This window comes from Marmota monax, unplaced genomic scaffold, assembly GCF_021218885.2.
Source record: "Marmota monax isolate L192 unplaced genomic scaffold, Marmota_monax_Labrador192_F-V1.1 WCK01_AAM20220418_F8-fsc00007, whole genome shotgun sequence".
Lineage (NCBI taxonomy): Eukaryota > Metazoa > Chordata > Mammalia > Rodentia > Sciuridae > Marmota > Marmota monax.
This window is the reverse complement of record NW_026692781.1, coordinates 12,584,342-12,598,717: the sequence shown is the minus strand read 5'-3', so window position 1 is coordinate 12,598,717 and position 14,376 is coordinate 12,584,342. Positions and strand designations below refer to the sequence as shown.

Genomic DNA, 14,376 nt, shown 5'->3' with positions numbered 1-14,376 from the left:
CAGGCTGTGTATGGCTGACGCGGTCTGGAACTCTTTAATGCATGACTCCGACCCCAAGAAAGAACTTTAAGGACTCTCCAGAAGCACTCAGCAACCGCAAGCCTTACCGTCTTTTTTCCAGAATACCTGTCCCCCCCCTCCATTCCCGCTAGTTCCCTATGGGTCTTATAAGCCTTTTGCACCAGAAATAACGATTATATTCTCTGGTTCTAAAACATCCCACCGCAGACTGTTCATCTCGTCTTTTACACAGTTTTATTTTAGGAAACGGGAGTGTTACTACTGAATCTGGAGGAAACCGGCTCTAAAACACGCGGACTTCTCGAGGACAAGCGTGCGAGGTTGCGACACCTTAGCAACAGAGGACAGCCAGCCCAAGAACCCATTATCACAGACACGCGTCAGATCCCACACCCCACGAAAACTACAGTTGTTGCGCGCGGCTGGGGGCGGGGCATCTAGAAGCCCCGCCCAGGCTCTTTATGACGTATGACAATGCCTGCCACGCGTCGGAATTCTGCCCTGGGAAGAGCCACCCAAAGCGAAAGACACGCGGTGGGGAACGCGGTGGTATCGTGGGGCCTGTTCCAGGAATCATGCATTTCTTATCCAGATTAGTTGTTTTCTTTTACCTGTGGGGCTTTATTACTGCTCAGGGACTAAAGAAAGAAGAGAGCCCAGAGGAAGTGAAAATAGAAATTTTGCATCGTCCCGAAAACTGCTCTAAGACAAGCAAGAAGGGAGACCTGCTTAATGCCCATTACGATGGCTACTTGGCTAAAGATGGCTCGAAATTCTACTGCAGGTAAGAAATGCCGCAAACTGTCCCCATGTCCAACTGATACACCAAATCTTACCTCCTTCCACCAACCAAAAGGCTAATTATTTGGTTGTTTTGTTTCTGTTTAAAGTAAGTTGAACCATTTATTTGTTTTTGTTATTGATGTTGTTGTTTTTCTTTTTGGTACTAGGGAGTGAACCCAGAGGTACTTAACCACTGAGCACAACCCTAGCCCTTTTATTTTGAGACAGGGGCTCACTAAGTAGCTGAGGCTGGCTTTGAACTTGTGATCCTCCTGCATCAGCTTCCCCAGCCGCTGGGATTACAGGCGTGCACCACCACACTTGGTCATTTCGTCATTTAAAAAAATCAGATGTCAGTAGTTCTCTAGTAAACTGAATATATTTTAGTTGTTGAAAATGATGGCTTAGTTTCTGATAAAAGTACACTACACCCCCACACATCTCTAACTACCACCACTATCCTTAGGACTAAATCAAGAGATCACCTATGATAGCATTCATAATTTCCCTGAATTGAAGCGTCTTTACTAAGAATCACATTGGATGATAGCTAAAAAAATTTTATTCCATCCCTGAAGCTGGAGTGTGGGGTGTGGTTTCTCACTACGACCACAACAATGACTTGCCTGGTGTTTTCTGCTGGGCCCTCTGTCCCACTCTCATCCCACCTACTGCTTAGTCTGATTTAATAAACAGTATATTATTCTGAGTCCAAATGCTATTATCCTATAAAGATAAGATTGGGGGAAAGTAAATTCTTCTTATTTAGAAGAAAAGAGAGACATGTAGGCTAAGGCTGTGGTACACCCTATAAGGCTAGCAGTGAGGGAGGCTGAGACAGGAAGATCTCAAATTCAAAGCCAGCCTCAGCAACTCAGGAGCCCCTGTCTCTAAATAAAATACAAAAAAGGGCTAAGGATGTGGTTCAGAGGTTAAGCACCCCTGGGTTCAGTCTCCAGTACATATATATATATATATATATATATATATATATATATACACACACTATTTTAAATTACCATTAAAATGGCTTTTTGAGACTAAACCCACTCCATCTTTTTTTTTAGAACAAACCCAGATAAGTTAAATGAGTTATATGTATAAACCACACAGCAAGTTAGAGGCTGGAGAACCACTAAAAAGTGAACTGTTTCTGTAGCGATCAGAATAAAAAAGAAATTAAGATGACTCCTAATGATTAGCTTTGAGCAAATCATACCTCTTTCTACCAATTTTAGGCAAGTTTGAGCCAAATATCCCATTGGGGGTTCAAAAAGGGTGCTAGTATGGGAAAAGATATTCTAATTTTAAATTATAACTAAACACCCACCTGTAATTTGAAGTTTGGCTTCTTGAAATCAGCTTACCTAAGATAATTTTTTATTATAGCCGGACACAAAATGAAGGTCACCCCAAATGGTTTGTTCTTGGTGTTGGACAAGTCATAAAAGGCCTAGACATTGCTATGATGGATATGTGCCCTGGAGAGAAGCGAAAAGTGATTATACCCCCTTCATTTGCATATGGAAAGGAAGGATATGGTAAGTTGTAATATTTATTTTTCTTTTCAGTTATATTTGAAAATAAATCATAGATTTTTGTGTGTATATCCAAAAGAATTGAAAACAGAGTATAGAAATTTTGTATGTCCATGTATGATTCACAGTAGCATTATTCACAATAACTAAAGGCAGAAGCAACACTAGTGTTCACCAAAGAGTGTATAAACAAAATATGGTATATTCATACAGTGGAATGTTATTCAGTCTTAAAATGGAAGGGAGTTCTGACCAATGCTACAAAGTAGATAGGGCATTATGCTAAGTGAAATAAGCCAGACACAAAAAGAAAACACTGTGTGATTCCATTTATGTGAGGTATCTAGAGTAGTCAAATTCATAGAGACAAAGTAGAAAAGTGTTTTCCAGGGACTGGAGGGAGAGTGAAAGGGAGAGGTATTAAATAGGTACAGAATTTCAGTTTTGCCAAGAAGTTTTGGAAATTGTTTGCATAGCAATATGATTGTGCCTTACTAAACAGTGTGCTTTAAAATGATTAATATATATTTTACCACAATTAAAAACAAACAAAAAAAGTAATGGAAAAAATAATCACAGAAACATAGGGTTCAACAAACTCTAGCTATCTCTAAATCAGTTCAGTTCTTTATACTTACAAAGAAAATAAGACATTGTTGGAATATAGGTCTCTGGCCAGAGTTCTTTCCTTTATATAGCAGCAGCACTCATAATGATTTTGCATAGTCTATAAACTCTAGTTTGGACATTTCTGTTTTGGGTATCATTATAGTATTGTTACATGAATATTTATAAAAACATAGATCTTGGTAAGCAAAAGTTAAATTAATAAAACAGGAAGCCAGAACATGATTTTAAAGAACAGCATTGCAAAAGGAATACTTGAGATATAATAAGCTCAATCACTGTTAACCCAATACAAGATAGGCCTTGAAACCTACAGGGAATGAATTCTATAGCAAGAAGTTCCACAAACCCTAGATAAAGCAGATAAATGGGGAAAATGCAGCACATATGAATGACCTACCTCTAAATGAGCCAAATTTATAAACAAATGGTTCACTTAAAAAAAAATACAAATAGCCTTTTAATCTATGAGAGTACTTAATTTTATTTATAAAGAAAGGGAAATTGACACCATTTTTTTACCCATCAGAGTAGCAAAGATAAAGTTGGCAAGAGCATGGAAGAATGAGCCATCTCTTGCATTATTGCTGGGAATGCCAACCATTCAGCCTAACAATTTCATCAAAAGGAAAAATATGCATATCTTCTGACCCATTAATTCTGTTACTGGGAATGTGCACAAAGATACATGTAAAGAAACATTCATTGCAGATTCTAGCAAAAGATGGAAAACTGCCTGAGTATCTATCGCTCAGTGATTAGTTAAATAAATTATGGTGTATCTATACAGTGAATTAATCTATAGCCAGTAAAAAGAATGGTGTAGAGCTATATGTGTGTGTTAATATGTTAAAAATAAAGTGGGATAGATTACATTCCTGCAACAATTTTTTCTTTTTCTTTTTTGGTGTGGAGTACTGGAGATTGAACTCAGAGGCACTCAACCACTGAGCCACATCTCCAGTCCTTTTTTGTATTTTATTTAGAGACAGGGTCTCACTGAGTTGTTTAGCACCTAGCTTTTGCTGAGGATGGCTTTGAACTCATGATCCCCCTGCCTCAGCCTCCCAAGCTGCTGGAATTATAGGCATGTGCCACCACGCCCAGCTTGCAACAAATATTTATTTATTTTAATTTTTTTTTTAGTTGAACATGGACCCAATACCTTTGTTTTACTAATTTATTTATTTTATGTGGTGATGAGGATCAAACTCAGTGTCTCACGTGTGCAAGGCAAGCCTTCTACTACTGAGCTACAACCCCAGCCCCACAACAAATATTTATTAATCATCTATCTCAGGCTCTCTTAGGCACTGGGCACCGGGCAAAAAGTAGACACTACTTGCTAGCCTTAAAGAGCTTACATTATAGCATGGGAATTTCACCTATGCATATATCTTCACAGACTATATCTGGAAAGACAGACAATTATCTGATGACCTTAAGTGTTGGGGAAAGAGGACTAAGAGTCAAGGGTGAGAAGATTTCTTCTCAGAAAAAAAAAAAAAAAAGTAGTGATTCCCAAACCTTTTCTTTCTAGCCAGAGCAGGGGTCCCAAATTAGATTGAGGGAAATCAGTGCCACAAGCCCAGTCAGACCTAGGGAAGTGGTTCTAGGAAACAACAGCTTCATATTTAGTGCTTTTTGACCAGTTTTTTAGTTCCATCTAAATAGCTCCTGGGGTCAGGCTTGGTAGCACATGCCTATAATCCCAGTGCTTCCAGAGGCTGAGGCAGGAGGATCACAAGTTCAAAGCCAGCCTTAGCAACTTGGTGAGACCCTGTCTCAAAATAAAAGATAAGAAGGACTGGGTATGGGTTTCAGTGGTTAAGTGCCTCCAGGTTCAATCCCTGGTATAAGAAAAAATAATAATTTTTTTTTTTTTTTTTTTAATTTTTTATTGTGGGTTGTTCAAAACATTACAAATTTCTTGACATATCATATTCCACACTTTGATTCTAGTGGGTTATGAACTCCCACCTTCACCCCATACACAGATTGCAGATTCACATCAGTTACACATCCATTGATTTACAAATTGCCATACTAGTGTCTGTTGTGCTCCGCTGCCTTTCCCATCATCCACCCTCCCCCCTCCCCACCTCTCCCCTCCCCTCCCCTCCTCTCTCTCTACCCCCTCCACTGTATAACCCTGAGGGTCTCCTTCCATTACCGTGCAATTTACCTTCTCTCTCCCTTTCCCTCCCACCTCTCATCCCTGTTAAATGTTAATCTTCTTCTCCTGTTCTTCGTCCCTACTCTGTTCTTAGTTACTTTCCTTATATCAAAGAAGACATTTGGCATTTGTTTTTTAGGGATTGGCTAGCTTCACTTAGCATAATCTGCTCTAATGCCATCCATTTCCCTGTAAATTCTATGATTTTGTCATTTTTTAATGCAGAGTAATACTCCATTGTGTATAAATGCCACATTTTTTTTATCCATTCGTCTATTGAAGGGCATCTAGGTTGGTTCCACAGTCTTGCTATTGTGAACTGTGCTGCTATGAACATCGATATAGCAGTGTCCCTGTAGCATGCTCTTTTTAGGTCTTTAGGGAATAGACCAAGAAGGGGAATAGCTGGGTCAAATGGTGGCTCCATTCCCAGCTTTCCAAGAAATCTCCATACTGCTTTCCAAATTGGCTGCACCAATCTGCAGTCCCACCAGCAATGTACAAGTGTACCCTTTTCCCCACATCCTCGCCAGCACTTGTTGTTGTTTGACTTCCTAATGGCTGCCAATCTTACTGGAGTGAGATGGTATCTTAGGGTGGTTTTGATTTGCATTTCTCTGACAGCTAGAGATGTTGAGCATTTTTTCATGTACTTGTTGATTGACTGTATGTCCTCCTCTGTGAAGTGTCTGTTCAGGTCCTTGGCCCATTTGTTGATTGGGTTGTTTGTTCTCTTATTGTCTAATTTTTTGAGTTCTTTGTATACTCTGGATATTAGGGCTCTATCTGAAGTGTGAGGAGTAAAGATTTGTTCCCAGGATGTAGGCTCCCTATTTACCTCTCTTATTGTTTCTTTTGCTGAGAGAAAACTTCTTAGTTTGAGTAAGTCCCATTTGTTGATTCTAGTTATTAACTTTTGTGCTATGGGTGTCCTATTGAGGAATTTGGAGCCCGACCCCACCGACTGTAGATCGTAGCCAACTTTTTCTTCTATCAGACGGCGCGTCTCTGATTTGATATCAAGTTCCTTGATCCATTTTGAATTCACTTTTGTGCATGGCGAGAGAAAGGGATTCAGTTTCATTTTGTTGCATATGGATTTCCAGTTTTCCCAGCACCATTTGTTGAAGATGCTATCCTTCCTCCATTGCATGCTTTTAGCCCCTTTATCAAATATAAGATAGTTGTAGTTTTGTGGATTGGTTTCTGTGTCCTCTATTCTGTACCATTGGTCCACACGCCTGTTTTGGTACCAGTACCATGCTGTTTTTGTTACTATTGCTCTGTAGTATAGTTTGAAGTCTGGTATCGCTATACCGCCTGATTCACACTTCTTGCTTAGCATTGTTTTTGCTATTCTGGGTCTTTTATTTTTCCATATGAATTTCATGATTGCTTTCTCTATTTCTACAAGAAATGCCATTGGGATTTTGATTGGCATTGCATTAAACCTATAGAGAACTTTTGGTAATATCGCCATTTTGATGATGTTAGTTCTGCCTATCCATGAACAGGGTATATTTTTCCATCTTCTAAGATCTTCTTCTATTTCTCTCTTTAGGGTTCTGTAAAAATTTAAAAAAAAAAAAAACCTCTCAGGGCTGGGGATTCAGTAGCTCAGTTGTAGAGCAATTGCTAGCATGCTCAAGGTCCTGGGTTTTATCCCCAGCTCTGCAAGAAAGCCAGGGGGCTGGGGGAGGGAGGGATTAAAAAAAAAAAAAAACTCCCATTGCGCCAAAACTTGTATATCTCAATTTTTATTTGTATAATCTAGGAGAGAAAGAAAATGGAAGATAGGTTAAATTTAATACTGTCCTAAAACTGTTGTCATAAAGTTGAGCCCATTTTCTAGATTAAATGATGGTAGGCAGTTTACTTCTTAGAATCTTTTGTTTCATTTTTAGAGTTTCCCTTTCTTTCTTATGTTGTCTCATCAGATGCCTGCATATTCTGCCTCCTCCCATAGCACCCACTCTTCTATCTGCCTAGAACACCTATATCCCTTATCAACAGGTGCCAGTCCTGAATCCATTGTTCTCAGGCAAATGATCACTTATTTTTCATAAACTAATTTATGCTTAGATATGAATGACTACCCAAGTTGCCTAAGCTATTAAGACACTTGCTATATTATGTAGAAGTTTGATTTCAAGAAATTAGTTCATATTCAGTTTGAGGTGTCTCTAATAGAAAAATGGTGACACTCACTAATAATACCACCAGCACCTTCATTGTACCTCTAAGGAAACTGAGGCCCTGAAAAAATGTGTTCACTGGAACATAGTTAACTGCTAGCCTTACCTGAATTACAATAGCTTAGATTATATTTTTTTAAAAGTTGCAGTGTAGATCTTAAGTAAAAGGAAATTTGTGTTTTTAATTTGTCCTTAATTATCAGGAGAAGTTGTTTTTCTGTCTTATGATGATTGCAACTGAATAGAGTTAGCATGGGTTTATAAAAACAACCTTCTTGATTAAGTAAACTTTTTAAAAGTAAGTTGTTATTAAGACCTAACAGTAGCTATAACTTTATTTTAGGTGATACTTGAAGAAGTCTTTCCTCTGCGAAATGTCCTTGTCTCATGTCACAGAGCACCCCTGCATGTCTTGAAATGCATGTGACTTTTTAGTGCTTTAACTAACGATATATGTGGTATGTATAGATTCTTTACATTAACTCCCACTTCTTTGGTCTGCTTCTCTAAGTAGCAATGCTGTAGTAAGTGCGTATTTTTCTCTTTATCATACTTTAAGGTTTTTTTGAGAAAAAAAGGAACTAATTGGCAACATTTTATATGTTCACAGTAGAATTATGATACAAACTTCATTTATATCAGTGATATTTTTTTCTTTCAGAAATTTGAATTTGTTCCAGAGGTGTAGCTCAGTGGTAGAGCACTTGACTAGATAGCATGTGTGAGACCCTGTGTTCCATCCCAAGCACCTAAAAAAGGAATCTCTGTTTGGGGTTTGTCTTTAATTACCATCAGAAATTATTTTTTCTGGGGCTGGGGTTGTAGCTCAGTGGTAGAGCGCTTGCCTCTCACACGTGAGGCCCTGGGTTCGATCCTCAGCACCACATAAAAATAAAGATAAATATCTTTATTGTAGTTGTCCATCTACAACTAGAAAAAATAATTTTAAAAAAAGAAATCATTTTTCTGTCTTAAGGTGATTATAACTGGACAGAATGAGAATCGGTTTTATAAAAAGGATATTGAATCAAGCTCCAGCTCTTTAAAGTCAGGTAATATGTGGTGCACTAATTCACTAATTAGGACTTACATGTTAGTCAATGTAATGCATGGGTAGATTTTTCTTTGTCCTGGTTTTGGAAACTACCGGTATACTGCCTCTTTTGCCTTTAAGTTGCAAACCCTTTTCTACTTGGATTGTTTAAATATTTTAACAAGAATTCTCTGCTTATTCATTAAAAAGAATTGCTGTTCCTTTTAAAGAACAAATTTGGTCACTTTCAAAATAAACATGGGTCATGTATTCAGCAGAAATTTGAACACCTATAGTCGATCAGGCACTGTTTGAGACCCTGGGAATATATAAGCTACCCACTGCCTCCAAGCAAATCATTTTGGCAAGTCATTTTTGTGAAATGCTTATCTGAAACAGAGCATAGCTTACTAAAATTATCTGACTTTAGCTAACCGGTTAACTATTAGTAAGAATTACTCAATTGTATACTTAAAAACTTTTTTATTATGATTAGAAATTTCTTTGTAAAATTATTCCTGGACTTTTTCTGTTATCAGAAAGATTAAAAGATTAATAAAGATCTTGTAATAGTAATAAATAACATTTTTCACACTTTCTTGGTACCAGATGCTATTATAAACACATATAAGTATGTGATCTTATCAAACTGTCATGGTGGTTTATGAGGTAGACAGTGTTATCATCATTTCTCCCTTAAAGATGGGAAAATTGATGCCCAGAAAGGTTAAGTAACCAGTAAAAAAAAAAATCATAATTTAATGTCTATAATTTGAAAAACAGATATATTATTACTTATGATTTATTTATGCTTCCAAGTAGCTGCTTGAAACTTTTTCTAAGAGATTACTCATCTATACTTGGAAATTTTAATTTTACAGCTCATACATTTCTTCTCTAATAATCATAAAATTTATGTTTATTTTAATTAGGAAATAGTGGTTCTGTAATTCCTTTGAACTGATTTGGTTTAAAAACAGATGGAAAAAATTGATTAAAAAAAAAAGCAAAAGGGCTAAAGATGTAACTCAGTGGCAGAATGCTTGCCTAGTGTGTATGAAGCCTTGGGTTGAATCCCTATCACTGTGAGAAGAAAAAAAGAAAGAACCACAAAAAAAGAAAAAAAAAATTTAAAGGCTAAAACATTTTAAGAAAAAAATTCAATGGCATTTAGAAATCAGTTCTCCTAAATGTGAAATAATGTAATCATAATACTATTATGACAAGAATAAATACTTGAAACATATAAATCACACTGTTAAAATTTGTACTCTTAGCAGATGGCAAGATTCCACCTGATGCAACGCTGATTTTTGAGATTGAACTTTATGCTGTGACCAAAGGACCACGGAGCATTGAAACATTTAAACAAATAGACACAGACAATGACCGGCAACTCTCTAAAACCGAGGTGATTAGAACAAATTTCAAGTAGATAGTCTAATTTTTTTCATTATAAATTAAATACATCTGTTGCAACTATTATCTTTTTAGTCCTATCTAGCATGGGCTTTTAGCACTTTAGTAGAGCTGGTTATTAAAAAAAAAACTATACTCTGTGAAGAAAATGTGCTTTTCCAATATAAAATTGAAGAGTCATTCTATTCAATTAACTTTCTCCCTGTACGACAGTCACTAAAATCCCAAACTATTCATTTGTACAAGATTCTTCCATTTTCTAGGCTCTAGGAGTGGATCTCTTTCAGACAGCATCATAAGAATTTGTAACAGGGTAAATAACTCCCTCCTCAGAGGATCATTCATGAGAATTTCACAAGTTTATGAAAAGAACTAGCAAGAATTTGAATTGGGTGGACCAGGAAGTTGCCAAACAGGAGTCAAGAGTTTGGCTTGACATTATATATGAATTGAAAGATTAATAAAGATCTTGTAATAGTAATAAATAACAATTTTAAACTTTCTTGGTACCAGATGCTATTATAAACACATAAGTATATGATCTTATCAAACTGTCATGGTGGTTTATGAGGTAGACAGTGTTATCATCATTTCTCCCTTAAAGATGGGAAAATTGATGCCCAGAAAGGTTAAGTAACCAGTAAAAAAAATCACACAACTATAAATGGCAAAATCAGGATTGTAAGCTTGGCAGGCACTGCCTGCCTCTTTCAGGGAATTTCCATCATGATTATTTTAGAGCTAATGCTTGTTTTATTGAAGTCTAGTGCCTAACCTAGGCTCACAGTCTGTACTCTTAAAATTAGTAACTCAGATGTCTTCCCTCTTTACTTGTTTGAAGGCTATTCAGAATGCTTAACTCTACCACCCTGTTAAGTAGGAAAGGGCTCTGCTGGTCACTGGTTTCAGATGACAGGACTAAATCCTTTTTCTATTTCTTTTTCCTCTCTCCCACCAATCCTCTTCCCACGTTCCACTTCCTCCTCCAGGAACTTAGTAAGGACTTTACCCCAGGGTAGCCAACAGTGGAAATGGGAGAGGGAGAAGAGAATATCCCCAGTGCTGAAGAAGAAGGGCAGCTAGAGGAGAACTGTTCTCAGCATGTATCTCTCTGTTGACTCCTTCACCCTCTTTAGAGTGAATAGCAGCTGCACATGGATCCACACAGCACCCAAGAGCTCAGCCCAGGTGGAGTCCGGTTGTTACCACAGGCACACACAGAGATGTGTTCTGCTGTAGGAGTACTCCTAGACACTAGGGAATCTTCAGTTCTTTTCTGGAAATTAACAGAGAAAATCAAAATGAGTGGCCTACTTAGCTAAAAAAAAATTTTCACAAGTTTATCTTGGTTATCAGATGGATGAGTGATTTTTACACTCTTAAATGACAATAGCTGTCTTTTATTGACTCCTGTAAACATTACTGTAATCCTCACATGGCTCCTATAACATAGATATTGCCCTTCTTCTACAGAAGACATACCTGAGGTTCAGAAAAGTTGAATTATTTGTCCAAGACCACGAGCCAATATATGGCAAAGCCTGGATTTGAAAGATGAACTGCAAGAAACTTCTTTCTTAATCATCAGTTTTAGTAAATAACTTTTCTGGTATAAATGACAGGGGACAGGATAATAGTACTTTTTTAAATTACAAAGTGGAAGTAGTATGGAACCCAGTACTAGCAAAGTTAAGGTCATGTTCTTACCCACTGCTTTTTTTTTTTCTTTCAGTTTTTTACCTTTATTTTATTTATGTACTTTTATGTGGTGCTGAGGATTGAACCCAGTGCCTCACATGTGCTAGGCAAGTGCTCTAATACTAAGCTACAACCCCAGTCCCCCTACTGCCTTTTGAATCCTTTTCTAATACTACAGAGTATTAGAAAAGGAGTAGATTTTTGAGAATCAGCTATACTGGATATAAAAAGAAATAAATTTACCTATTCAGAAACTGCAGATTATTTGAGGCTATTTCAAATTCTCTGTACCTATATAAGATTGCTATATTCATTGGGGGATAAATGTATCCCCCTTCATATAGAACAAAAGTCACATTTGAAAACAGTTGATATATCCTATAGTAAGGTCCATTGATCATTCTAAAGTCTATTTGTGATGGGTTGACCTGGGGATATGTATTGCTAAAATCCTTTCAGGGTTCAACTTCAGCTTTCAAAGGTTCTCTTACCTCAGAAATGCTCCAGCCTTCAAGAACATTATCTCCAGATTTTTGTGCTTTGTTTTCTTTCATGATTATATAGGTTAGCACTTTCCAGCGAAAATATTATTGAGTCACACATTCAATTGTAAATTTTTTAGTAACCACTTTTTAAAAAGTAAAAACAAAGACAGGTGCAGTGGTGCACACCTGTAATCTCAGCTACTTGGGAGGCTCAATTGAGCCCCCATAAGTTTGAGACTAGTCTGGGCAATGTAGTGAGACTCTGTCTCAAGAAATGAAATGAAATAAAATGAAAAGAAAACATAGGTGAAATTTTAATGATTTATCTTAACTCCACATATCTAAAATAGTACCATTTCAACATGAAATCTATATAAAAACTTATAAGATATACTGTTTCGTACTATCTTCAAAATCTGTAATGTGTTATATATTTATAGTAACTTATCTGGTTGTTGTAGCCACATTTCGAATGCTCAATAGTCACATGTGGCTAGTGGCTACTGTTTTGGACAGTGCTTTATTGTGTGTTTACATAGAGAAATTTCATATTACCTGGAGAAACAGGGAATAATACTTCAGAATGCCAGTTATTTATTTGACATTGTTATTAGATTGTCCTAGTTATATAGACTTAAAGAGAGAACTATAGAAGCATGGAAAAATTAAGAATTAAATTTTATTTTAAAATCTGTGGTTGAGTTTTATTGCTTATACAATATTAGTTTTAGAGCTTATAGAACTGCTAATGTGGATTTATTCACTAATGAAAATCCTTAGGAATAATTAGTGGGAACATGTAGATTACTAGAAAGCATTTAGTTTCAACAAAATTCATGGTATCTGCCACTAACCATCTGTAATCTCAAGGGAAATGGGTACTCTTCAAAAATTGTTTCCAATGTTACAAAATTAAAAATCTCAGATAGCTTTTAAAAATGCAACTTTTTAATATAAGTAGTCTTGGATATGAGTTTCGTTATTGTTATATACTCCTCAAAGTTACTGGTTTGAAAAAGAAACTGGTTATATCTTTTTATTAAAGAAATCTTATTTTGGGTCTCTAGATAAATCATTACTTGAAAAAAGAATTTGAAAAAGATGAGAAGCCACGTGACAAGTCATATCAGAATGCAGTTTTAGAAGATATTTTTAAGAAGAATGACCATGATGGTGATGGCTTCATTTCTCCCAAAGAATACAATGTATACCAGCATGATGAACTATAGCATATTTTTATTTCTACATTTTTTAGCTACTTACTGTACTTTAATACATTATACAGTCATTTTTCTCCAGGTTGTGTTTCTATTTTTCTCCTGTGAGATATTTTGTTCCCTTCAATACATGTAATTTTGTTTAATAAATGTGATGCTGTTTTGCAAATTTATCTCTTAGGAAAGGTATGATTGTGTTTCCTATTGCTTTATTCTGTGAACACAAATTGCAGTGCCATGAAATGGACCTGTAACTGAGTGGGCAATATTTTCCTGTCCAAAGTATAAGAGAACACATGTCAAAATCTGCAAGCTCTTCCCAACTCTAACCTAACCTGAACAATATGTATAAATATGTAAAGGTTCAATATTTTAGATATTAAAATGTTTCATATTTTTAAAATATGAAGTAGGGACTCAGGAACTAGTATATCATCTTTTTATGTATTTCATAACATTATTGAAAGAATTGTGGTCCTTGGCATGCATGAAGGAAGATTTTAGTTATATATCTCTGTCCCACAAAGAACTTTTTTGGTACAAGCTTCTAGCCTTGCATGTTTGTTCCAGTTGGGAATGCTAAGAGGTAGATATTTGACCATAATAAAGACTTTTTACCTCTTATAAAAGGCATAAAGTCAATACTTCTTAGTAAATGTGCTACTGTCTTCCCTCTTGTGGACTTTTATATCTACCACCCCTAACTTTTTGTCTTCATAGTTTTCAATGGATGCCATGGAGTTTCTTAGTTACCAGTATCCTTTCTCTAGAACTTTTCTCATGTCATTTCATTTTACAACATTCTCATCATTAACGTGATTGATGATTATGAACTGGCATGCTGTCAAATTTTGATAACTGTAAAACTTCTATTTTTACTCCAAATGAGGATATACAGAGCTGGGTCAATTTTGTGTCATGGTCAAATCATGAATGGTGGTCTACTATATGTTTTAAATATGAAGTGTCTCCCAAAATCTCATGCTTGAAACAATTTGAGAATTTTCAGATATGAAATTATAAGAGTGATAACTTAATCAGTGGGGTAACCTGCTGATAAGGATTAAGTGGGTGGTAAATAGATTGAATGTGGATAAAAGAGGTGGGTCACTGAGGGTATGCCTTTTGGGTTTTTGTCACTAGTGAGCAGAGCTCTGCTTCCTGGTAGCCACGTCCTGAGCTGC

The 14,376-nt window shown here is 36.3% G+C and overlaps 1 protein-coding gene across 5 annotated transcripts; it reads left to right on the top strand.

Annotated features, from left to right (window-relative positions):
• The first annotated feature begins 467 nt into the window (after nucleotides 1-467).
• On the top strand, nucleotides 468-13,365 carry Fkbp7 (FKBP prolyl isomerase 7). Of its 5 annotated transcripts, none has more exons than XR_009227025.1 (4): nucleotides 468-805; nucleotides 2,194-2,345; nucleotides 7,684-7,798; nucleotides 9,651-9,784. XR_009227025.1 is itself a non-coding variant. In XM_046447634.1 (4 exons), the coding sequence occupies exons 1-4, from the start codon at nucleotides 483-485 to the stop codon at nucleotides 13,202-13,204; spliced, it is 768 nt and encodes a 255-aa protein (XP_046303590.1). In that variant the 5' UTR covers nucleotides 468-482; the 3' UTR covers nucleotides 13,205-13,365. The 5 variants fall into 5 exon arrangements, 3 of the variants coding, with proteins under 3 accessions (XP_046303590.1, XP_046303589.1, XP_058436223.1); XR_009227026.1 differs by having other exon boundaries at nucleotides 9,654-9,767; XM_046447634.1 differs by lacking the exon at nucleotides 7,684-7,798 and adding an exon at nucleotides 13,043-13,365 and having other exon boundaries at nucleotides 9,654-9,784.
• The last annotated feature ends 1,011 nt before the right edge of the window (nucleotides 13,366-14,376 follow it).

What these genes read in the sequence shown, in the direction of transcription:
- Fkbp7 (XM_046447633.1), top strand. Translation starts at nt 483, where the DNA reads ATGACGTATGACAATGCCTGCCACGCGTCGGAATTCTGCCCTGGGAAG. An exon ending in ATATGGAAAGGAAGGATATG is followed by an intron (nt 2,346 to 9,650) that starts GTAAGTTGTAAT and finishes TTGTACTCTTAG; the next exon opens with CAGATGGCAAGATTCCACCT. An exon ending in GGCAACTCTCTAAAACCGAG is followed by an intron (nt 9,785 to 13,042) that starts GTGATTAGAACA and finishes TTGGGTCTCTAG; the next exon opens with ATAAATCATTACTTGAAAAA.